This window comes from Myotis yumanensis, unplaced genomic scaffold, assembly GCF_028538775.1.
Source record: "Myotis yumanensis isolate MYYU_CA2020_CCGP unplaced genomic scaffold, mMyoYum1.0.hap1 SCAF_16, whole genome shotgun sequence".
Lineage (NCBI taxonomy): Eukaryota > Metazoa > Chordata > Mammalia > Chiroptera > Vespertilionidae > Myotis > Myotis yumanensis.
In genome coordinates, this window is record NW_027223767.1 from 2,020,438 (window position 1) to 2,043,059 (window position 22,622).

Below are 22,622 nucleotides of genomic sequence, written 5' to 3' on the forward strand. Positions count from 1 at the left end.
CTTCGTGTGACTCATGCTGTCTCATAAGCAGCTGATTGGAGTTCTGGAAGCTGGGCCAGAGGGGCTGGGAATGGACCTGGAGGGGTGATAAGGAGGGAGGTGACAAGGTTGCTGGTGTGATGCCTCGCTTTTGTAATGGGAACCAACAGGGTTTTGTTTCTTTCCAAAGCCTGAATTTTTTATTCAAAGCCCCTGTGCTTTCGGGATTGTGCCAGGCTGTGGGCTAACGCTCCCACCAGCACTTCCTCCAGCTGCAGCTGCCTCTCGCCAGGAGTGACAGAGAAATGCGACTTCTCTACCTCCCTGTCCAGACGGGGAGCGAGTGCGTCAGGGTCCCCATTGCTGGGGGTTGCTTCCCGTGTCAGCAGATGACAGACGAGGCCCTGTGCCCTTAGGGTGTGGCCACCACAGCTATGCTTCTCCCCTCGTCTCCCCATCCCAGTGTACTTCCTAGGGTAGTCACCCAAGGGCTGCCACAGGGGACAGGATCCTGGGCTGCCTCTGGAGGTTCTGATGGCTGCACTCAGGCTATGGCAAGGGTCAAAGGTCAAGAGACTGGCTTAGCTGAGGGCCATTCAGATAACTTGTCTCAGGAGCTGGTGCAAAGAGCCTTAAGCAGCTGTAATGGCAGCCTAGGGGTGGCCAGGGAACAGGCTGGAGGCAGAGGCCGTGCGTTGGGATTCTCATCATAACACCTATGTCCTAGGGTGGCTGCAAGGAGCCTGGCACAAAATGAAGTGCTTCCCCAGACCAGAGACCGCTGGGCCTTGGTGCCTCGCTCACAGAGCCCAAGCACAAGGGTGCCTCCGCCACCGGGCTGCCTTTGACCGTGGCGGGCTCCTAGGACAACTGGTGTCCTGCTGAGGGCTGGCCTGGGCGTGGCTGGGGCGGCGGTTCAGAGTCCCTCTTGGATGACCGAACCCCACGTGTGGTCCCCTCTGGGGAGGCCTCCTGCTTGAGGTAGCTCTGAGTTAACCCTCACACACCGTAATTTCAGTAAGACGGGTGAATTAAAAGAAATGAGGTGTTTGTGGTTACATCACCAATACACGGTTAACATCTGGGACTTGAGTTTCTAGCCGAGAGCCGGAAACAAATCACCATTTTGCTAGAAGCCTTTGCAGGAGCTTGTGTCTGGCTGGCTCAGTCCTGCTCTGCGCCAGCAGCAGGGATTGTTGCTACCGTTGCACAGATTGCCTTTGACGCAAGGACAGTTCCAGCTCTGCGCCAGGTGCGTCTCCGTCTGAACGTCGTGTCCTCAGATCTCCACTGTGGTGGGCAGCCTGGCAGTCCGCGTCCTGGCCTGGCTTAGCGTTACCCAGGGCCGAGGCCCGCACCTGCTCAGAATGAAAGTCATGGAAATGGCCAACAGGAGCTCACGGATTTAAAATGTCACCGCGTAACTCAGGGATAATCTTCCTGCATGGGAAACATTTCCTTGTACTTCACTCCTGAGAATGTCTCCTCAGAAACACTTAGCTGCTAAGAACAGCAACAGAACACTTAGCCGCACAACATCCTAGCTGCTGGAGCAGTGGTTCTCAACCTTCTGGCCCTTTACAGTTCCTCATGTTGTGACCCAACCATAAAATTATTTTCGTTGCTACTTCATAACTGTAATGTTGCTAGTGTTATGAATTGTCATGTAAATATCTGATATGCAGGTTGGTCTTAGGCGACCCCTGTGAAAGGGTCGTTCGACCGCCAAAGGGGTCGCGACCCACAGGTTGAGAACCACTGTGCTGGAGGAACAGCCATCCTCGAGGTGACCTGCCCAGTTGTTTCGGCCGTAAGCCCTGAAGGCCTGTGCGCACGTGGGCTTCCTCATTAGGAGATTCCTGGGCATGGAAAGCATTCAAACTTGTTCAGATCCTGACGGATCTTAATTTTTAAAAATGTATTTTTATTGATTTCAAGAGGAAGGGAGAGAGGGATATAAACATCAGTGATGAGAGAGAATCATGGATCAGCTGCCTCCAGCACGTCCCCTACTGGGAATAGAGCCTGAAACCCAGGCATGTGCCCGGACGGGGAATAGAATTGTGACCTCCTGTCTCATGGGTTGACGCTGAACCACTGAGCCACACTGGCTGGGCAGATCCTGAAGGATCTTGCCAAACTGCATTCTGAAAGGACTTCAGCCAGCAGCCCAGAAAACCACCCCAACGCCCTGAGCTGTGCCTGGCCAGATCGGGGCAGACAGGGAAAGTGGCTGCTTCTGTAGACAGAAGCGTGCGACCGACCGCTACACCAGCATCAACCTTCACGGCACGTCCCACATCCTCCTCCTCTCCTTTCATGAGATCTTACTTGGAGTGGAAAATGGAAGTGCGATTCCTATTCCCACCACCGATGCCTGTGTCCGTGGCTCCCAATCTTCCTGGTCTGCGCTGAGGAAAAATGAAGCCAATTCAGTGGCAGCTCAGGAACCCCTGGTTCAAAGACCTTAGCAGGCTCGAATGTACCTCCAGCACAACTGCCTCTGAGCTAACGTGCAAAGCCACACCAGGAAAGCACTGCCTGCCTTTGAGACCTCAGCACTTAGCTGGCTGTGAGGCCAGGCTTGGAGCCTGGGGGAGCAGACACTGAGCCTGCAGTGGCTCTAGAGCAGGTATTAGCTCCTCCAAGTATGGGAAGGGCTCTAAGCCCAGGGTCAGGGGGTTAGGGTCAGGCACACCCCAAAGCCCATAATCTAGGGCTACTGTTCCACTTTTGCCCTATTCTAAAACAAGGGGCTTCAACCTGGTACATGACACATTTGCATTTTTCAAAAAAATATATATATATACACACACACACTCTAGTGTCCTGGTGTACAGATTTGTGCACATTGAAAAGAAATTAATTAGAAGAAATATTTTAATATCGCTATTCGCCCTTTCTCTATAATAGAAGTGTCAACCAAATTCACAATCGACAAGGACAGATCGAAACACATGCCTGTGATTGGCGTCAGCAAGAGCTTTATATGTATCGCACATGTGCGAGTCAACTTAGCCTTTTATAGACATAGAATAAACTTGTTTAATTAGACCTGCTTTCTGATGTAGCTAAACTTTTTCCAGCCCAGTGAAGCACCCCAACTTCTCTTTCAGGTAATTGTCAGCAACACAGCAGTAAATATCAACACGAAGCAGATTATTATTGTAGATCACGCAGGGAGAACAAAGGGTAAAATAATGTAGCTGCAGCAGTGTTTGACTATATTCTGTGCAGTGAGAAAACCTAAAGTCATTTTCAAGGTCCACCATTTATTACATCTTTTCAGTTGGGTCAAGTTTCTAAGCTTTCTAAATCTCTGTTTTCCGGCTAATGAAAAGAAAATAGGATTCCCTCGAGTCTCCTGTCTACCTACTCCAGGACTTCTGTGAGGATCAAATGAGATGAGGCACAGGAAAATGCTTCACAGACATTTGGTTAAAGTGTAAAGTGTTTGCACCTGGCTATAAAGCAAGTCGTGTTCCTGGGCTGAAGAAACTCTAAGAAGGCTAGTGGTTAGGGAGAGGAAGCCAGGCATTGCTACGTGATGTCCTTACTCCTGCATTGAGCGTCTGCACCCTGGTGGTCAGTGAGCATCATAGCTACCAACCGGACAGACACAGACTTTTATATATAGAGATTTTAAAAATATACTAGTATTTTTATTGATTTTCGAGAGGAAGAGAGAGGGAGAGGTAGAAACATCTATGATGAGAGAGAATCATTGATCGGCTGCCTCCTGCACACCCCCTACTGTGGATCGAGCCCACAACCCAGGCATGTGCCCTTGACTGGAATTGAACCTGGGACCCTTCAGTGCATAGGCTGACACTCTATCCACTGAGCCAAACCAGCTTGAGCAAAAAATATACTTATTTTCTAATCAGAAAATTAGGTTTTTTAAAACCCCAGTAACATCACAATTTGGTTGCACTTAATTCAATGAGGAAGCTAAGAGTGTAGTGGGTGACACCCAGAGTGTATTCCAAACGGCACTGAGGACGGTGTTTTGGGTCACCTCTGCAGTGCTGTCAATTTCCTGAGATAACAGTGTGCTTGGCCGGGGCCTCATGCAACAGGAAGGCCAGAATCTCAGACTCTTGCACTTGTGTGCTTTCAAACCAACCTCTCCAGGCGACCCCCAGTGCCACCTCCCTGTGAACATGGGTAGTCTGAGGCAGGCATGGAGTGCACACATCTGTCCCCAGCAGGGATGGCCAATGGGAGGACGTGACTACCCTGGCATGCTCGTTGACCCCATGCCGCCCCTGTATTCCAGTCAGAGGTCCTTGGTCCCGAACAGCTGAAATTCTGGGCTGCAACAGCCCTGGAAGGAAAGGCAGCTTCGAACTCACCCCAAAGGGTAGCAGACCTCCCAGTGCCCGAGCTGTTGCTGAAGTGAGTGCAGTGCTCAGAGAATGTCCGGCTGCCAGAGCTTATATTTTTAGCTTCCAGCTGCTCCAAGAGCAATGAACATCTGAGACAGGCTCCCTCAACCAGCAGCAGCTGTGCAGTGTGGCCACTCTCGCTAGTTCTTGAAAGGGCGAGGGCTACACCCTCCACCTTGCCCCAGGGTAAGGGCTACGACCTTGGCCACGTGCTTGGCAAGAAGGTTCTTCCCGGAAGTCTAAGACTCTGCTAGCCACACCCAGGAACAAGACATTGACTTGCGCCTGGCCAATCGGCAGAGCACAGTCCTTTCTCCTCCCCTTACTCCAACCCCCCCCCCTTTAAAACCCGTCTCTAGGCGGGGTTCGGTCTCTTGGTCACTTGGCTAGCCGATGTGTCGGTGGGTCTGGTGGATGGAGAGCTCAAGCTAGCTTGAAATACAGATTCTTATGCTTTTGCATCGGATTGGCTGGCTCCCTGATGTGGTTTCTTGGGAATCTTGAAATCTGGGCATACCAGTTCTCAGACTGGGGCAAGAAGGGGTGCCACAGGGACGTGCAAGAGGCATCAGCCAGAGCGCCCCTTCTCTGCGGGCAGCGGTGGCTCTGTGGCGTGAACAGTGCCTTCTCTAAGAGGGTAGCATGCAGGCGGAGATGGTTTCAGTCCTCTTCGCTGCTCAGAGGGGAAGAGCCTGTGTCCCTTGCAGTGGAGCTGGAGGCTGAGAAACGGTGCAATTAGGTGGCCTAGTTCCTAGTTGCGGCTCGTGGATGGGGCTTAGTAAGTGGGGGTCATTTTATCCTGTCCTGCTTGTGCAAGCTGTAAATGGGGTTCAAACATGTCAGTCAGAGGAAGGATCCACTTCCCAGTGCGCTGAATGCTGCTAGCCTGAGCCAAGAGACATGAGAAACTCCCTCACAGGCTTTTATTTTTTTCCCTCACAGGCTTTTATTTGTGAAGTTCTCACTGCAGTCAGGCCTGGATCCCCCACCAAAGCACCCCCAGTTGGCACCAGGTGTTACAGACGAGGCCACTCAGGCTCAGTGGTGAGGGCACACCACTGAGTCAGTGGGGCGCCAGGACCTGAGCTGGGTTTGTCCTGGCACAGCCCAATCCAGCAGTTCTTGGTCTTGGCACACATAGGCGTCACCTGTAGAAAGAGTAAAACCCACAAATGCATCTAGTATCCTGAGTCTGTAAAGAACTACAACTCAACAACAAAAAGACAAACAACCCAATTGAACAAAATGGACAAAAGACTTGAGTAGATAATTGTCCAAAGATATGCAAATAGCCACAAGAACATGAAAAGATGTCCAACTTCAGTGGTCATTTTGAAAAGGCAAGTCAAAACCACAATGAACTATCACTTCACACACACTAGGGTGGCCAGAATTTTAAAAAATGGTAAATAAGTATTGGTAAGAATGTAGAGAAATAGGACCCTCGTGCATTGGTCATGAGAATGTAAAATGGTGTATGGCTGCTAGGAAAAACCATTTGTTGATTAAACAGAATTACCTATGACCCAGTAACTTCACCCCTACATATATACCCGAAAGAATTAAAGACAGGTGTTCAAATACTTATACTTGAATGTTTATAGCAGCACTATTCACACTAGCCAAAGGCAATTAATAACCCAAATGTCCATCAGCTGATTAATGGATGAACATTATGTAGTACATCCACACAATGGAATATCATCTATACCAGTGGTCGGCAAAGTCATTAGTCAACAGAGCCAAATATCAACAGTACTTCTTCAAAATAGACTCGCCCAGGCCGAAAACCAACTTCTGCGCATGGGCCACGAAGTTTCAATTGCACTGTACATGTGCCCGCATGTGGTATTTTGTGGAAGAGCCACACTCAAGGGGCCAAAGAGCCGCATGTGGCTCATGAGCCATAGTTTGCCGGCCACCAATCTATACTAATAAAATGGTAATATGCTCATTAGATGGGGAGACCTTCTGGAGATCCTTCCGGACAAAGCCATAGTGGTGGGGCCAAGGCAGAGGCAGTTAGGGGTGATCAGGCCAGGAGGGGAGGGCAGTTGGGGGCGAGCAGGCTGGCGGGGGGCGGCAGTTGGGGGCAACTAGGCCAGAGGGGAGGGGGCAGTTGGGGGCAAGAAGGCTGGCAAGGGGGGGGCAGTTGGGGGTAAGAAGGCTGGCAGGGGGGACAGTTGGGGGCTAGCAGACCGGCAGGCAGAGTGGGTAGGGGCGATCAGGCAGAGGCAGGGGTGGTCAGGCAGGCAGGCAGAGGTAGTTAGGGGCAATCAGGCAGGCAAGTGGTTAGCCAGCAGTCCTGGATTATGAGAGGGATGTCCGACTGCCGGTTTAGGCCTGATCCCCGGCAGTTGGACATTCCCCAAGGGGTCCCAGATTGGAGAGGGTGCAGGCTGGGCTGAGGGCCCCCCTCCCCATGCACGAATTTTGTGCATTGGGCCACTAGTCCTATCTAATAATAAACATGGTAATTGACCGTACCTTTGCTACGCCTCCCATTGGCTAATCAGAGTGATGTGCAAATTAACCGCCAACAAAGATGGCGGCTAATTTGCATACTGTAGGCAGGGTGGGACAGCGGGAGTTGCCATCCAGGACTGGGGATTGGGAATGGGCGCAAGGCAGACCTCCTGGTCCTTCCCCTCAGCCGGCAGGCTCCTATCAACCTTCAGTTTCTACTGAAAGGAATGTGGCGCCTCCACTGTGCAGCCTCCCAGGACTCGGACTCACAGGCTCCGGAGTGGAGACTTCGACCAGGACTTCAGCGCCTGCTCAGGGGAATAACCGCCACCTCCCTACTCCACAGCTGCTTCTGTGTCTGCAAGAAACTGCACATGCTCCTCCCTGTGATATGGGCGGGGCCAGAGCCTGAGTGAGGGGTTCCACTATAGTGATAGCAGCTGGACCAGTGCAGGGAGGGAGGGAGGGCGGGGAAGGAGCAAGGGGGAAGCCCTGGTTCCCTGCTCCTCTCACAGGCATGGCCCTTGCTGCTGTTATGATAAAAGGAGTTGTGTTTTTCTAACTCTGTCTGGGTAAAGGAAACAAGTGTCTGTTGACTTCTGATCTTACTCTCAGAGCTGCCAGTTAATCCCTCTGGATGCATCATATCCAACCTCCAAAGGATCCGAGGGGCAGGATCAACCTTTGTTCCATAGTTGAGGAAACTGACCAATAAACACATGTGTCTCATGCCTCAGTGTCAACTCCTGCAGAAATCTCCAGGTAATGACTTAGATTCTATATCTAAGTGTATATTTTCTTCTGTTTTCATGTTTAATTCAGCCTCAGGAATCAAATAATACAGTGAAGAATAAAATGAGTTCAGAGGGCTCAGCATTGTATTCCCAGGGCCTTTGGTCCCACACAAACCGCAGAGCTCAGTTATCCTGAGATGAAAGGAAAGGAAAAAGAAACGTGAAAGGTTTCCCTGCTCAGTCACGGAGACTCTCATAACCACATATTAAGGACACGGCATTAACTTAGGGGTGGAAAGGACACAAATGGAACAGAAGATGGAGCCATTTGGAGTGAGCAGGCCAGCAGGGGGGCAGTTGGGGGCAAGCAGGCCAGCAGGGGGGCAGTCAGGGGTGAGCAGGCCGGCAGGGGGGTAGTTGGGGTGAGCACACTGGTACAGGGGGCAGTTGGGGGTGATCATGCTGGTGGGGGGCATTTGGGGTAAGTAGGCTGGCGGCGGGGGAAGTTGGGGGCAAGCAGGCTGGCAGGCAGAGTGGTTAGGGGCAATCAGGCAGGCAGGCAGGTGAGTGGTTAGGAGCCAGCAGTCCCAGATCGTGAGAGGGATGTCCGGCTGCCAGTTTAGGCCTGATCCCTGTAAACCGGCAGTAGGACATCCTTCCAGGGGTCCCAGATTGGAGAGGGTGCAGGCTGGGCTGAGGGACACCCCCACCCCTGAGTGCACAAATTTTTGTGCACTGGGCCACTAGTCTATATATATAAAACCCTAACATGCAAATAGACCGATTGATCGGCGGAACAACTGAACCGGTTGCTATGATGTGCGCTGCCCACCAGGGGGCGTGCACGGAACATGGAGGGCATTGGCTGCAGTGGGATGGTGGAGCAGATGAGCAGGGGCGCCAGTCACTGTCATGGGGGCAAACCTCTGGTGGTTACTGAAAATTCTTTGCTCCTATGTGCTGCGGTCCCGCCCAGGCTCATACCAGCTGCCCGTGCCCAGCGATGCCCCGATCGCTCGGTACTGTCAGTGGGTGTGAGCGGCTGCTGCCGGCCTCAATCGCCCCTCAGGGCTTCTCCACCTCCCCCCGTTCCTCCCCTTTGTACCCACTGCCCCTGCTTGCACCCACAGCCCGCGCTGAGCCACCGCTTGCACCCACTGCTGGCGCCTGGCGCTGGTCCCAATCGCTCAGTGCTATCAGTGGTGCGAATGGTGGCTGCCGGCCCCGATTGGCCCTGAGGGCTTCTCCTCCTCCACCTGCTCCTGAGGGGCGACTGGGGCAGCAGTGGCTGCTTGCACCCGCTGAAGACGCCGCCCCACTTGCACCTGCTGTTGGTGCCGGCCCCAATCGCTCTACACCATCAGCGGGTGTGAATGGAGCTGGTGCCATCAGTGCGTGGGAGCAGTGGGAGCGGTGGTGGGAGCGGGGCTGCTGGCAGAGAGGGGACAGGGGTTGGGGGACCAGGGAGGATGGGTCGAGACCCGCCCCTGTGCCCACCGCAGCCTTGTGGCCCACAGTTCCTTTCAAAGTGCACTGGGCCCCTACTTCAGTCATAAAAAAAGGAATGAAGGACCAACATGCTTATATGTGGATGAACCTTACAAGGCACAGAAGGTCACATTCTGTATGACTCCATTTATTTTATTTTAAGAGAGGAAGGAAGAGGGAGAACTAGAAACATGAGAATCACCGATGGGCTGCCTCCTGCACGTCCCACACTGGGGATCAAGCCTGCAACACAGGCATGTGCCCTGACTGGAAATCAAACTGGTGACCTTCTGGTTCATGGGTCAACACAACCACTGGGACACACTGGCTGGGCACGTATGATTCCATTTATATGAAATGTTCAGAATAGGTAGAACCAGAGGCAGAATATGGACTGGTGGTTTCTGGGGCTGGGGGAGCCCAAAACCTCACAGATGCAGGGCCATGACCCATACCACTGATGAGGTGCTCCAGGAGCAATTCCAAACGTTGTCCACCTGCCACCCAGCCTGCGCAGGGCCAGGTGTCCCAAGACCTAAGGAGTGTTCATTTGTTCAGCGCTAGTGACGTGACTGGGCAGCCCACACCCACTCTGCTTACCTTCTAACCCTCACAACAAAGCCAGTATGTTGAGTGCTGTTCACAAGTGGCAGTAAGAAAGGTGGCAGCCTTTGGAGGTGTGGGAGAGATTCTGAATCGTGCACCCGCTACCTTCTCTGCAGGACAAGCTGCGAGAAGTTGGGCTTCCGCTTACCATGTGGACAGGGGAAAAGGGCATCGGCTGGAGGGAGACCATGAGGGCCAGAAGCTGGCAAGACTCCCCTGGGCACTGGCTGGTATCTACGCCCACTGCTCCTGCCACTGTTCCCCAGACTCCACACCTGACCCACCAGAGTGAAGGGGTGACACTCTTTATTAAGGCACATGAACAGGTGTGTCCTGGCCACAGGCTTCTAAATAAAGGGGAGTAAGTCTTCTGTAGACACAATTTTAGAGCAAGAGCCACTTGGCTGCATTACGCCTCCTTCTCAGGATGTCTGTGGAGAAGTCCCTCCTGCCCCGGAGGCCACAGCTGCTGCCGCAGCGCGAACAGGGCCTCTGCGGGGATCCCAGCAGCTCCTGCGCCTCAGCAGTGGTGTGGTCACTCGGAGCTCAGGCACAGTGTGGCCTTCTTGAGGAGCAGTCTGACCTGGACTCCTTAACACAGGCCGGCCAGACGCAGCCCCTCCCCACACCCCCAGGGGTGAAGGGCCGCTTGGTCCTAGGAAGACAGCTCCTCCTGGAGACAAGGGATGAGTAGAAGCGGCGCCCTGTCACCCTCCTCTGCCCTGAGGACAGAAGGGGCGGGTGTGTCCAGGCTGGTGGCAAAGGCTGCATTTCCGCGGTTTCTTGGCCGTGGACCCCGGGTCTGAGGAGCTGGCCCGAGCTCTCTTGCTCGTGGACTGGGGCCCGCGGGTGTTCCCGCCACCTCCTGGCCAGGGCGCGGCTCCAGAAGTCCCTGTGGGAGGAGCAGGGAAAGTCACACGGACTTGGAAGGAAATACAGATTCCTTTCCATACTCACCGCCCCCCAGGCCAGGCCCCCTGCTTTGCACCAGCACACAGCACCCTGCCCAGGCCCTGAGCTCCTGAAGGCGGGCCCATGCGGTGCTGGAAACAAGAGCGCTGCCCCTTTTTACCAAAGTGGGAACCCAAGCAAGAGGCTGGCCTGAGTTCAGGAGCAAGGCAGCAAAGACAAGAGGGCCTGTGACCACCTGTTCCCCACCTTCCACCAAGAAACCTGCGCTCTGGACCCTGCCAGTCCTTCCCCAGCCTTAGTGCCGCCCGCCTGCTCAGCTAGGTAGCGGGGTCTGCGGGCCTGGAGGGCAGGCCCGCTTCCTGTCAATCGGAGGAGTGGCTCTGCAGGTCTGAACCACCCTCCACTCAAACGCGAGTCCATCACAGCAAGGCCCCTCTGGCTCTGGCAGCCAGCCCTGCACTTAAAAACATTTTATTCATTTTTAGAGAGAGGAAGGGAGAGGGATAGAGAGACAGTAACATCAATGGTGAGAGAGGAACATCACTGATTGGCTGCCTCCTGCAGGCCCCCCACTGGGGATCAAGTCCACAACCCGGGCATATGCCGGGACCAGGAACCAAATTGGCGACCTCTTGGTTAATGGGTCGACATTCAACTGCCGAGCCACACCAGCCGGCCCAGCCCCATACTTTTACTGAGCCTTCTGGGTCAAGCATGTCAAACTCGTGGCCCGTGGGCCTCATGCGGCCCACAACGAATATTTTTGTGGCCCAGCCAATATAATGGTGTGAGCAGTTATTTACAATTATTTTATTTATTTATTTTTTAAAAAATATATTTTATTGATTTTTTACAGAGAGGAAGGGAGAGAGATAGAGAGTTAGAAACATCAATGAGAGAGAAACATCGATCAGCCGCCTCCTGCACATCTCCCACTGGGGATGTGCCCGCAACCCAGGTACATGCCCTTGACCGGAATCGAACCTGGGACCCTTCAGTCCGCAGGCCGACGCTCTATCCACTGAGCCAAACCGGTTTCGCCAGTTATTTACAATTATGAAAGAAAATGAGTCTTCTGTCAGATCCAGAATTACTGACATTCAACGTGGTTCAGTTTTGAAAGTGATCACTGTGAACAAGATTTCCCCCGAAGTAGGAAAGATAGTAGCAGAGAAGAGATGCCAAGTGCCAGGAAGAAAACATGAATTTTATCATTGCTCTTGTGTTTTTTTAATACTAGACTTTTCTAAATAAACCTACATTTCTATGAGGATTGAACCTTTTGTTTTTTTTGCGGCCACATACACTTACACCTTGTTTATGGGCCTGTGTTAGCCCTGGAGTTTGCCTGGCTTGCTCTGGGTTCCTCCTGCAGGTGCAGAGCTGGTGACATGTTAGCCACAGCCCGAGATTAAACTCCTTCAGGAGCTCTGATGGAGACAGACAGGTACCCATCTTATTGAGGAAACCGAGGCTGAGCCAGGTCCTGTGTTCCAGGTCAGACCGCTGGGCTATGGAACCAGCGCGTGACAAGCTCCCACTAGGCCTGTTGTCATTCTCAGAGACATGCTCTGCTGCGCACGAGAGCGGGCAGGCCACTTCTCGGTGCCTTCAGATGCACCAGCTCCTGGGCCCCATGGCCAGGCTCCCGTCTCACACACCCATTTGGGTGCCACACTCAAGCTGTGTCTAACCTTGGGCTGGTTTCTTCATCTGAATAAATGAGTGATTTTTTGGGTAATGACTTTGCAGTGTTTGCAAAGGCTACAAGCACATGGGGTTGGGATTAGACCGACCTACTTTCAAGTCTGTTGCTGTGTGACCCTGAGCAAAGCTGCTTCGTTTGTGGTCAAAGTCACTTCACGTGTATAACCGTGGTGGCAGGCTTACCTGGTGAAGATGGAGGATGCGTTCGTACATAGTTGACTTTGCGTGGTGCCGGCAGACAGCACGCTACTAGACTCCCGGCAGGCACCCTTTGGTTTGGGACGCAGATGAGGAGCAAGCCAACCTCATGCTTACACTCCTATCACACAGCTGAGGTCTCTGAGCAGGACCCGCCCGCCCGCCCACCCACTGCTCCCTGCAGGGCCGCTGCGGGGGAGGCCGCTCCTCACCTGGCGCCACGTTCTCGTCCACCCACTGAAAGAAGCCGCACTGCTGCGCTCTCGGCTTGGCACACGTGTGGAACTGGCGGCCCTTGTTGGGCCCGTCCTTCTGCACCGTCCGTGTGACAGCGGCCTGACTACAGAGGCAGGACGTGCCACCACCAGAGTCATCCCCAGGGCCACCAACCCCACCGGGGCGGTTCCCTGAGCCAGGGGGGCGTCCCAGCGAGCCGCCGGGCGGTCTCGGTGCAGAAGAGGGAGGGTCCGGGTGGCTGCCGCTGGCCCACAGGAAGAAGCTGCAGCTGCCGGCAGGGCACTTGTAGAACTGCCGGCCCTGGTTGGGGCCCTCCTTCCGGACAGTGAGCAGCACGGCCTCTTGGCCGCAGTTGCAGACCACAGAGTCGTTTTCACCAGCAGCAGTGGCTGGTGGTAGATTCTGGGCCAGAGCCTTCAAGGGCCTGGGCTGCCTGGTGCCAGGGGGCAGGGGGTGGCTCTGCTGGCTGCTGTCCATTCGGTTCAGGGACTGGCTAGCCTGCAGGTAGCCAGAGGGCTGGCTGGCTGGCGGGCAAGCTCTGGGGGGGCCCTGTGAAAACCTCAGGTTCAAGATCTCCCTCAGGGTCTCATCACATCCGCCGATGCAGCCAACGAACTCCAGAGGCATGGTCGGGGGAAGGCTGCCACGCTTACACTTTAGCTTCAACCTAATGGGGCCAGAAGGTAAGAAACACATTTACACCAGGTGCAGCGTCTCCTCCTTGGTCCCCGAGGTCTCCCCCTGGCATCCTCATAACGCACCAGCCAACCACCAGCCCCTCCGGTCTTCACACGAGTGCAGAGGGGGAGGCAGGTGGGACCACAACACAGAGGCCTCTGCAAGGCCAGCCCGCACCAGCGGCCCTTCAAGTGTGCGCCAGCGGCCTCTGCATTTTCCTGGGCCCTTTCAAGGTGAGGCCAAAAATATTTTGCAACAATGCCAAGTCTGCTGTGCTCTTATTCTTCCAAGTATGTGCAGTAGAGTTTTTCAGAGGCTACAACACATGCAATGAACCCAGCAGACCAACTGTGGGAGCAGGCATGAGAGTCCGATGGTCTCCCTTAAGCCAGACATCAGACTTGCAAAAATGGAAAACCATGCATTCTTATTTTTTTGCTTTGGAAAATAGGCATTTTAGCTTAAAAACATGTTATTTATGTTAGTGTGCAATGCATGTTATAAACAAATTAATAAGCTCAATTTTAGAAGATGTCTACACTTCAATTTGGTAAATATTGATAAACATACCCACAACAAAAGCTCTTTGGACCCCTCAATGATTTTTACAAATGTAAGGGGTCGTGTGACCAGGTGCGAGGACCAGCCCTAGTGAGAACTCTGGGCCTTGGGGAAGAGCGTGGGAACGATATGCAGTGCACGCATACTCTGGCGATCTAGCAGAAGAGGACAGGCCACGGGGCCTTCATGGTTCTTCCTCTTGAGACGGCCCAGGAACCTGGCCCCCACACCTACAAGGGCATCAGCGGGACCTACCCCAATGGAGACCTGCTGGCCTGGCGCCGCGAGCACAGCAAACGCCCTCCGAGGGCCTAGGAGTGAAAGGCCCTGAACGTGCCCCACCTCCTCTGATGCTGACTCAGGCGCCCAGCTCACCTGTGAACAGGGTGTGGCTGACACACTGGACACACACTCTCATCCCTGCACGCCTCCAGCACAAAGTCAGGGAGCCACATAACTGATCGACATTCCGGGAAGCCCGTGCAGCTGAGGTAGAACCTGGGGGGCACAGGCACCAGGGTCAGGCAGAAACGGGAACTGGGGGAACCAGTCCCAGGCTGTCACCCATCTGGCAAGAAAATTTTTTTCTTCCTTTTTTTTTCAGAATATGAGAGTTTATTCAAAGTCCAGTATAGATTGGCCAAGCTGCCTTCTACAACATGAACAGAAAGCCTGTGTAGAGACAGAGTTGTTATAAAATAGCTTAAGCCCTGAGTGGTGTGGCTCGTTGGTTGGGCATTATATTGTGCACTGAAAGGTCACCGGTTCAATTCCCAGTCAGGGCACATGCCCAGGTTGCAGGATCAATTCCTAGTTGGGGATGTGCAGGAGGCAGCCCATCGAAATTTCTCTCTCTTTACCCCTCCCTTCCTCTCTCTCTAAAATCAATTTAAAAATATATTTAAAAAATAGCTTTAATTCAGTTCTCTCCACATTACAAGGTGCCAGGCGGGCAGTGGGATGTGCCATGCACCACATTATAGTTCTGAGCCTGTCAGTACTGGAATCAAAACATACACCCGTGTCACCTGTAAGGTGCACTTGCTGCCCCTCATGTCTTACACCCTTGTCCCCACCCCACATGGACCCCAGGGACCAGGTCCCGAGAAGAGGTCTGTGCACAGGGAAGCCCCTGGACTGTGAGCAGGACCACAGCAGGTGAAGGCGACAGGACCTGAGCGCGGTTGTCCCCCCTTAAGGGGCCCCAGCGTTGGAGACAGACATGCAGAGCAGTGAACTCTGGTCCAGCGTTTGCAGGAGAAAGGAACCTGACAGCTGAGGGGCTGCCGTCCTCCAGACAGAGGGCAGGTGAGGTGTGAGGCACCCTCTGTATTGGAAATGCTGGCCTGCTGCACTGCCACCCCCTAAGAAATGCACTGCTGCCCTGCAGGTGTGCTCGTGGTGAGAGTGCTGGTGCACGGAAGGGTCTCGGGTTCGATTCCAGGTCAAGGGCATGTACCTGGGCTGCAGGTTTGATCTCTGGCCCTGGTTGGAGTGCGTGTCGGAGGCAACCAATTGATGTCTCTCTCTCACATCGATGTTTTTTTCTCTCTCCCCTGCCCCTTCATTCTCTCTAAAAATCAATGGGAAAAATATCCTTGGGTGAGGATTAACAACAACAAAATAATAACAAAGAAACTGCTACAGCTGACTCTGCTTTCTACTTTAAAAACAACCAACCCCCCTGCCAACACTCAGACCACAGCACCAGGAAGTACGAGGGCTTGGCTCAGTGCCCGGGCTCTCACCTCTTCCTGTGCAGGGAGCAGGGGGCAGGGCTAGGACCCCCAGTCTGATGAGAGAGTCTTTACCCTTAACATCTGCTCCACATCTTTTTTGGCCAACATTTATCGATGCCTTCCAGTCCTGAAATTCTAGGGCTGGACTAGCCACCACACACACCATCTACAATGTCCTCTGAGCATGCCTGGGTATGACCAGACCAGGAAAAACAAAACGAATCCCAAACCCCAGAAATGGAGATTATCAGGTAAACCCTGGAGTGGTAAACCTCACAAGATCCTCCAGACCCACCTGGGTGACTCAAGGACTTGGAGCACCCAGAGCTACACCAAAGTAAGCTTTCCTTCCCTTATGTTCCGAAGCTTATTAATCCATGTGGCCCAGAGGAAACCACTGACAGCAGGTATTAAACGCTGACACAGGGCCGCCAGGCACTGCCTACGGCCGCGGGGGCACTGCCTACACCTGCAGGGGCACTGCCTACACCTGCAGGGGCACTGCCTACACCTGCAGGGGCACTGCCTACACCTGCGGGGGCACTGCCTACGGCCGCGGGGGCACTGCCTACACCTGCAGGGGCACTGCCTACAGCCGCGGGGGCACTGCCTACGGCCGCGGGGGCACTGCCTACGCCCGCAGGGGCACTGCCTACGGCCGCGGGGGCACTGCCTACGGCCGCGGGGGCACTGCCTACACCTGCAGGGGCACTGCCTACGGCCGCGGGGGCACTGCCTACGCCCGCAGGGGCACTGCCTACGGCCGCGGGGGCACTGCCTACACCTGCAGGGGCACTGCCTACACCTGCAGGGGCACTGCCTACGGCCGCGGGGACACTGCTTACACCTGCAGGGGCACTGCCTACACCTGCAGGGGCACTGCCTACGGCTGCGGGGGCACTGCCTACACCTGCAGGGGCACTGCCTACGGCCGCGGGGGCACTGCCTACACCTGCAGGGGCACTGCCTACACCTGCGGGGGCACTGCCTACACCTGCGGGGGCACTGCCTACGGCCGCGGGGGCACTGCCTACGCCCGCGGGGGCACTACCTACGGCCGCGGGGGCACTGCTTACACCTGCAGGGGCACTGCCTACACCTGCAGGGGCACTGCCTACGCCCGCGGGGGCACTGCCTACGGCCGCGGGGGCACTGCCTACGCCCGCAGGGGCACTGCCTACGGCCGCGGGGGCATTGCCTACGCCCGCAGGGCACTGCCTACACCTGCAGGGCACTGGCTTCTACGTTTGTGGGCAACACATGCCTGACCCTGGCTGCTGGTCAGGCCCACAAACCTCTAGTTTCTGAGTCAGGGAAGCCACCTGCTCACGGAGCAGCACAGAGGTGAACGATGCTGCAGCCCGAGGGGCTGGCAGGACGGAGAAGGGCTGTGAAGACCGGGTTCAAATTCTGCTTTTCCTGCTCCCAGGGCTGCCTGCTATAGACAAGCCCTCAACCCCTCGGCCTCGGCCTCACTCCTTAGAAAACAGCTGCCCTGTAAGGTGGTTATGGAGTCGGATAAGATAGAGTCTGTCGAGCACCTTCCAGCATGCCAGCCACAGGGATGGCACAGGATTCCCGCCGTGACCTTCCCCTGGCGCCCAGGTATTGGCTTGGACAGCTAGGCCCGGCCGGGCAACCTGAACCTCGGAGTAAACTGCCCACTCGGAATGAATGCACTGGGAATAAGGAGGGATTTAAGATGTTGAGACCCAATTCGGAGCCAAAGCTAGGAGAGAATGGAATCAGTGTTCTTGAGTATCTAGCATATCAGGCTCAGGATTAGACCCTGACTTCTCACTGAATCCTCACCCTTCCCACGGCGTTGTGAGGCAGACCTCGGTGCCCGAAGTCTAGGGACGAGAGAAGAGTTAAGTAACTGCTTTGGCGCACAAACTTGTATGTGGTAGAAGTGGGATTCTATCTCCAACTCCTGGTCCGGGGACTGGCAATAGCAGGCTGCCTCTAAAAAATGACACAAAGGAGCCCTAGCCAGTTTGGCTCAGTGGATAGAGGGTCGGCCTGTGGACTAAAGGGTCCCAGGTTCGATTCCCAGGCAAGGGCATGTACCTCGGTGGCAGGCTCCTCCCTGGCCCAGGCCCTGGTCGGGGCCCGTACAGGAGGCAACCAATCGGTGTTTCTCTCACATTGGTATTTCTGTCTTTCCCTCCCTCTTCCACTCTCTCCACAAGTCAATGGAAACAGATCCTGGGGTGAGGATTAAAGAAAAAAGAAAAGGCGGGGCGAGCAGAAGCTGCCTGGCCAAGCCGGCAGGTGCGAGGCGAGCAAAGGTGGGGCACAAGATGGGCACTGACCCGCCACTCTTCTTGGTCTTGAGGACCATGTCCTTGTTGCACTGCGGGCACTTCCTGACAGGAGCTGGCACCGCCGGGTAGATGGCTTCCTCCTGGGGCACCTCTGCCCTTTCCCCAAAGTATTGGGACAAGGCTTCGTCCAACCTGAAGAAACAGCAAGGCATTTGCAACATTCTTATGTGCGTTTAGCATGTGTGACCCGGAACCAGCTGGCTGGTCAGCCCCAGGCCGCTGCACAGGCGGGAGGCAGGCACAGCACTGCACTGGCCCAGCGGCCCTGGCCGGCCTGGGTGACGGACAGCGCCCGGGAGGGTGCGGCTCTGCCGGTCAGAGGCCGCACATCAAACAAACCGCACCGGCCCAGGCACATGCTCCTGAGGTCCTTCTGGGTCTCGACCAGCTCACGCATTCACGACGCTGGGGCAGACACCTTTCTAACACACACGCGCTATTGCTGAATGGCCCCTCCCAACACCCTGAGAACAAGTGGTCCTACCCCAGCACCTGGTTTACTGGCATATGATTGTGCTGCTACTAATTCAAAACAACTGAATCAAGAGAACAGCATTTAGCCAACAGCCCAGCATAGCTGGACCAGGTCTCTCTGTTTGTTTCGATATTGACAAAGCTCCAGCGAAGGGAACACTTGGAGCTCAGGAGGAAATGACGGGGGGAGCCAGGCCGCAAGGCCGCTGGTGAGTATGGACCGGCCTGGCGGGCAGTGTGTGAGGAACACCTGGTTTTGCTGAGTCACCCCAGGAATTCCCACTTCTTAGGGAAATGTACCCCCTTACCTCCCATGTGCACTCACTTCTTAGCTTTAGCCACTGCTTCGGTGAAAACTGTCTTGTATTTCTGGATCTGCTGCCTGAGAACCACAGATTTATCCTTCCTCCCCTCACAGATCAGCTTCAAATCGGCTTCCAGCTCGGCGCGGAGGTCCGGCTTGGACATCTCATAGCCCATGGAGTCATAACCTGCGGGAAGAGCAGTGTTCTGTGCGGCCCCGACAGCACAACTTGGAATCTGAGCAACAGAGCACTCCCACCAACTCCCTGCAGCCCCTCCCCTTACCTTCCACAAGTCCCATGCCCAGATGCCCAGGGAGAAACCGCTTGTCTGGGGTGAGCCCCACGTACATCCGGGCTTTGATCGTCTCGATGTGCTCCGCGTGAGTGGCATCAGTACCTGAAAGCCATTCGGTTAGTCCAGACCTCGCCCCCCCGCCCACCCTTTGGGCCCTCCCTCTGCCCGGATTGCCTACTCTCTGCACTGCTCCTCCATGCACAGTCTGGACCATATGGAAACCACAATGGCCAGCTCCCTGTACCTCACATCCGCTTGCTCACTAACGCTGTCAACTCCAGCTCTGACGTTGAGTCTTTAAGTTTCCCCTCAGCTCAGTCAGAGCCACAGCCAGAGCCCCATCACCAGCTGGTCAGGACACCTCAGGCTCCGGTTTCTGGTCTCTCCCTCCACCCACCCATTCTTTACGCTGTGGCCAAAGGGATCTTTTGTTTGTTTATTTATTTATTTATTTTTAACTTATTGATTTAAAAGAGGGAGGGAGGGGGACACACACACACACACACACACACACTGATTTGTTGTTCCACTTATGCACTCATTGGTTGATACTTGTATGTGCCCTGACCAGGGATCACACCCACAACCTTGGTGTGTCAGGGTGATGCTCTAACCAACTGAGCTACCGGGAGAGGGCCAAAGGGACCTTTAAAAAAAAATAATAAAAAAATATATATACACAAACATACATATATACTAGAGACCCAGTGCACAAAAACTTGTGCACTCAGGGGGTCCCTCAGCCCGGCCTGTGCCCTCTCGCAGTCTGGGACCCCTAGGGGGATGACCACCTGCTGGCTTAGGCCTGCTCCCCGGGGCACTGGGCCTAAGCTGGCAGTCAGACATCCCTCTGGCAGCCCGGCAGCCCTCAGGGGATGTCCACTTACCAGCAGGGAGCAGGCCTAAGCTGCACTCAGACATCCTTAGCGCTGCTGAGGTGGGAGAGGCTCCCACCACCACCGCTGTGCTGGCAGCCGTCAGCCTGGCTTGTGGCTGAGCAGAGCTCCCCCTGTGGGAGTGCACTGACCACCAGGGGACAGCTTCTGCATTGAGCGTCTGCCCGCTGGTGGTCAGTGTGTGTCATAGTGACCAGTCATTCCCAGTCTTTCTGCTGTTAGGGTCAGTTTGCATATTACCCTTTTATTATATAGGATAGAGGCCTGGTGCATGGGTGGGGGCCAGCTGGTTTGCCCTGAAGGGTGTCCCGGATCAGGGTGGGGGTCCCCACTGGGGTGCCTGGCCAGCCTGGGTGAGGGGCAGAGGGCCGTTTTCAGGCTGGTCACACCCCCTTCAGGGTGGGGGTCCCCACTGGAGTGCCTGGCCAGCCTGGGTGAGGGGCAGAGGGCCGTTTCAGGCTGGCCACACCCCCTTCAGGGTGGGGGGTCCTGCTGGGGTGCCTGGCCAGCCTGGGTGAGTGGCTGATGGCTGTTTGCAGGCTGGCCACGGCCCCTAGCCACCCAAGCTCCCAGTGGAGGCCAGCTGGAAGCAGGTATCTGGGATTTATTCATCTTCTATAATTGAAACTTTGTTGTCTTGAGCGGAGGCCACAGCCCGCCAGGGCAGGCAGGAAGCTTGGCTTCCTCCATTGCTGGGGCAACCAAGCCTCCTGCTTGCTCCAGCTTCCTGGCTGCTGGCCGCCATCTTGGTTGGGTTAATTTGCATATAGTCGCTCTGATTGGCTGGTGGGCGTGGCTTGGGGCATAGCGGAGGTGTGGTCAATTTGCATGTTTCTCTTTTATTAGATTAGGTACATATATATTTATTGATTTCAGAGAGGAAGAGAGAGTGAGAAAGCGATAGAAACATCAATGATGAGAGAGAATCATTGATCTGCTGCCTCCTGCACGCCTCCTACTGGGGAGTGAGCCCACAACCTGGGCAATATGGCCTTCACACAGTGGTTCTCAACCTTCTGGCCCTTTAAATACAGTTCCTCATGTTGTGACTCAACCATAAAATTATTTTCATTGCTACTTCATAACTGTAATGTTGCTACTGTTATGAATCGTAATGTAAATATCTGATATGCAGGATGGTCTTAGGCAACCCCTGTGAAAGGGTCGTTCGACCGCCAAAGGGGTTGCGAACCACAGGTTGAGAACCGCTGCCTTAACAGGAATTGAACCCGGGACTCCTCAGTCCACAGGCCGATGCTCTATCCACTGAGTCAAGCCAGCTAGGGCTGAAGAGACCTTTTAAAACAAGGGTAGGGAACCATTTTTTCTGCCAAGGGCCATGTTTATATTTATAACATCATTCTCTTAATATAAATGTTGCATGAAAAAAGCTCCTAGATTTACTGAATTTCGAGTCCCACCTGTGGCTGCCCTGGCAGGGCCAGACCAAATGACGTCATGGCCCGTGGACCCGATGCTCCCCACCCCTCTTTTAAAACATAGCTCTGCCATCAGGGAAATGGAAGCCAAACCCACAAAGAAATGTCACTCCATGCCTACGTGGATAAAGACCAGATGGCAATAAGTGCTGGTGAGGATGTGGAGACGCCGAACCCTCCCACACTGCTGGGGGATGTAACACGGAGCAGCCGCTGTGGAAAACAGCCTGGGGTCCTCAAACACAGGCACCTGACCCAGCAGTTCTACTCCCAGGTGTGTACTTGAGAGAACTGAAAACACGTCTACACAAAACTGGGACATACATGTTCACTGCAGCATTCGGAACAGCCACAATGGAACAACCCAGATGTCCGTCAACAGAAACATGCAGGACGCCACTCAGTAACGAACAGGAACAACGTCCTAACACACGCCACAGCACGGACGAACCGTGACAACATGCTAAGTGACAGAAGCAAGTTACAAAAGGCCACCTGGTGTCTGATTCCGTTATAGGAAATGTCTAAAAAAGGCAAACCTGGTGGCAGGAGGGGCGTGGCTGCCTCGGGCTGGGACCGGGAGGGGAAGGGAATGACTGCTCTGGGTGGGGGGTTCTTTCTGAGGTGGTGAAAATGATTTGTGGCGACAGCTGCATCATTTTGTGAATATACTAAGCACTGAACTGCACATTTTAAGTCAATGAATTATATACTGTATGTGAATTATGTCTCAATAAAGCTGTTCATGTTTGAAAAAAGTGTAGCCCTACATTGGTCCTTTCCTTAGAAATCTTAGACGGCTCTGCTGACCGCGGGCCAACATCCGAGCCCTCAGCGTGGCATGGCTCCAATCATCTTTCTGGCCTCCCTTCTACGACCCCCCCGAGTGCCCCGCCCCAATAGCACGGGTGTCCGTCCCCGTGTCCTCCCTGCACCGCGAGGCTTGCCTTCGTCCTCGACATTCTTACTGTGAGGCTGCGGGCTCCCTGCCTGTTCCCTGCACAGCCCAGCATGTTGTGCCTAATGTGTTGGTTTGGTTTGGTTCTCCTGCTGGACCAGCCCTTAAAGAGAAGGACGAGGCCTTACGCCTGTGCACCCAGGTCCCAGGCCTCACACTTTAATGCATAAATCATGGAGGGTAAACTACCTCTCATTTTAGCTAAATGCACGGGCTTTCTGGACAGTCCAGGGAT

The 22,622-nt window shown here is 54.4% G+C and overlaps 1 protein-coding gene across 5 annotated transcripts in view; it reads right to left on the bottom strand.

The window, feature by feature from the left end:
* Nucleotides 1-10,274: 10,274 nt before the first annotated feature.
* TOP3A (DNA topoisomerase III alpha) overlaps nucleotides 10,275-22,622 on the bottom strand; it is a 40,152-nt gene continuing 27,804 nt past the window's right edge. For 4 of the 5 annotated variants that reach the window (XM_070395453.1, XM_070395452.1, XM_070395456.1 and 1 more), the window contains 6 exons: nucleotides 19,083-19,196; nucleotides 18,820-18,985; nucleotides 18,009-18,152; nucleotides 14,330-14,452; nucleotides 12,691-13,382; nucleotides 10,275-10,553 (listed from right to left, as the gene is read on the bottom strand). In XM_070395453.1, the coding sequence (XP_070251554.1) occupies nucleotides 10,369-10,553; nucleotides 12,691-13,382; nucleotides 14,330-14,452; nucleotides 18,009-18,152; nucleotides 18,820-18,985; nucleotides 19,083-19,196 (1,424 nt within the window). In that variant the 3' untranslated portion in view covers nucleotides 10,275-10,368. The remainder of the gene's footprint in view (nucleotides 10,554-12,690; nucleotides 13,383-14,329; nucleotides 14,453-18,008; nucleotides 18,153-18,819; nucleotides 18,986-19,082; nucleotides 19,197-22,622) is intronic. The other variant, XM_070395454.1, reaches the window with a different exon arrangement.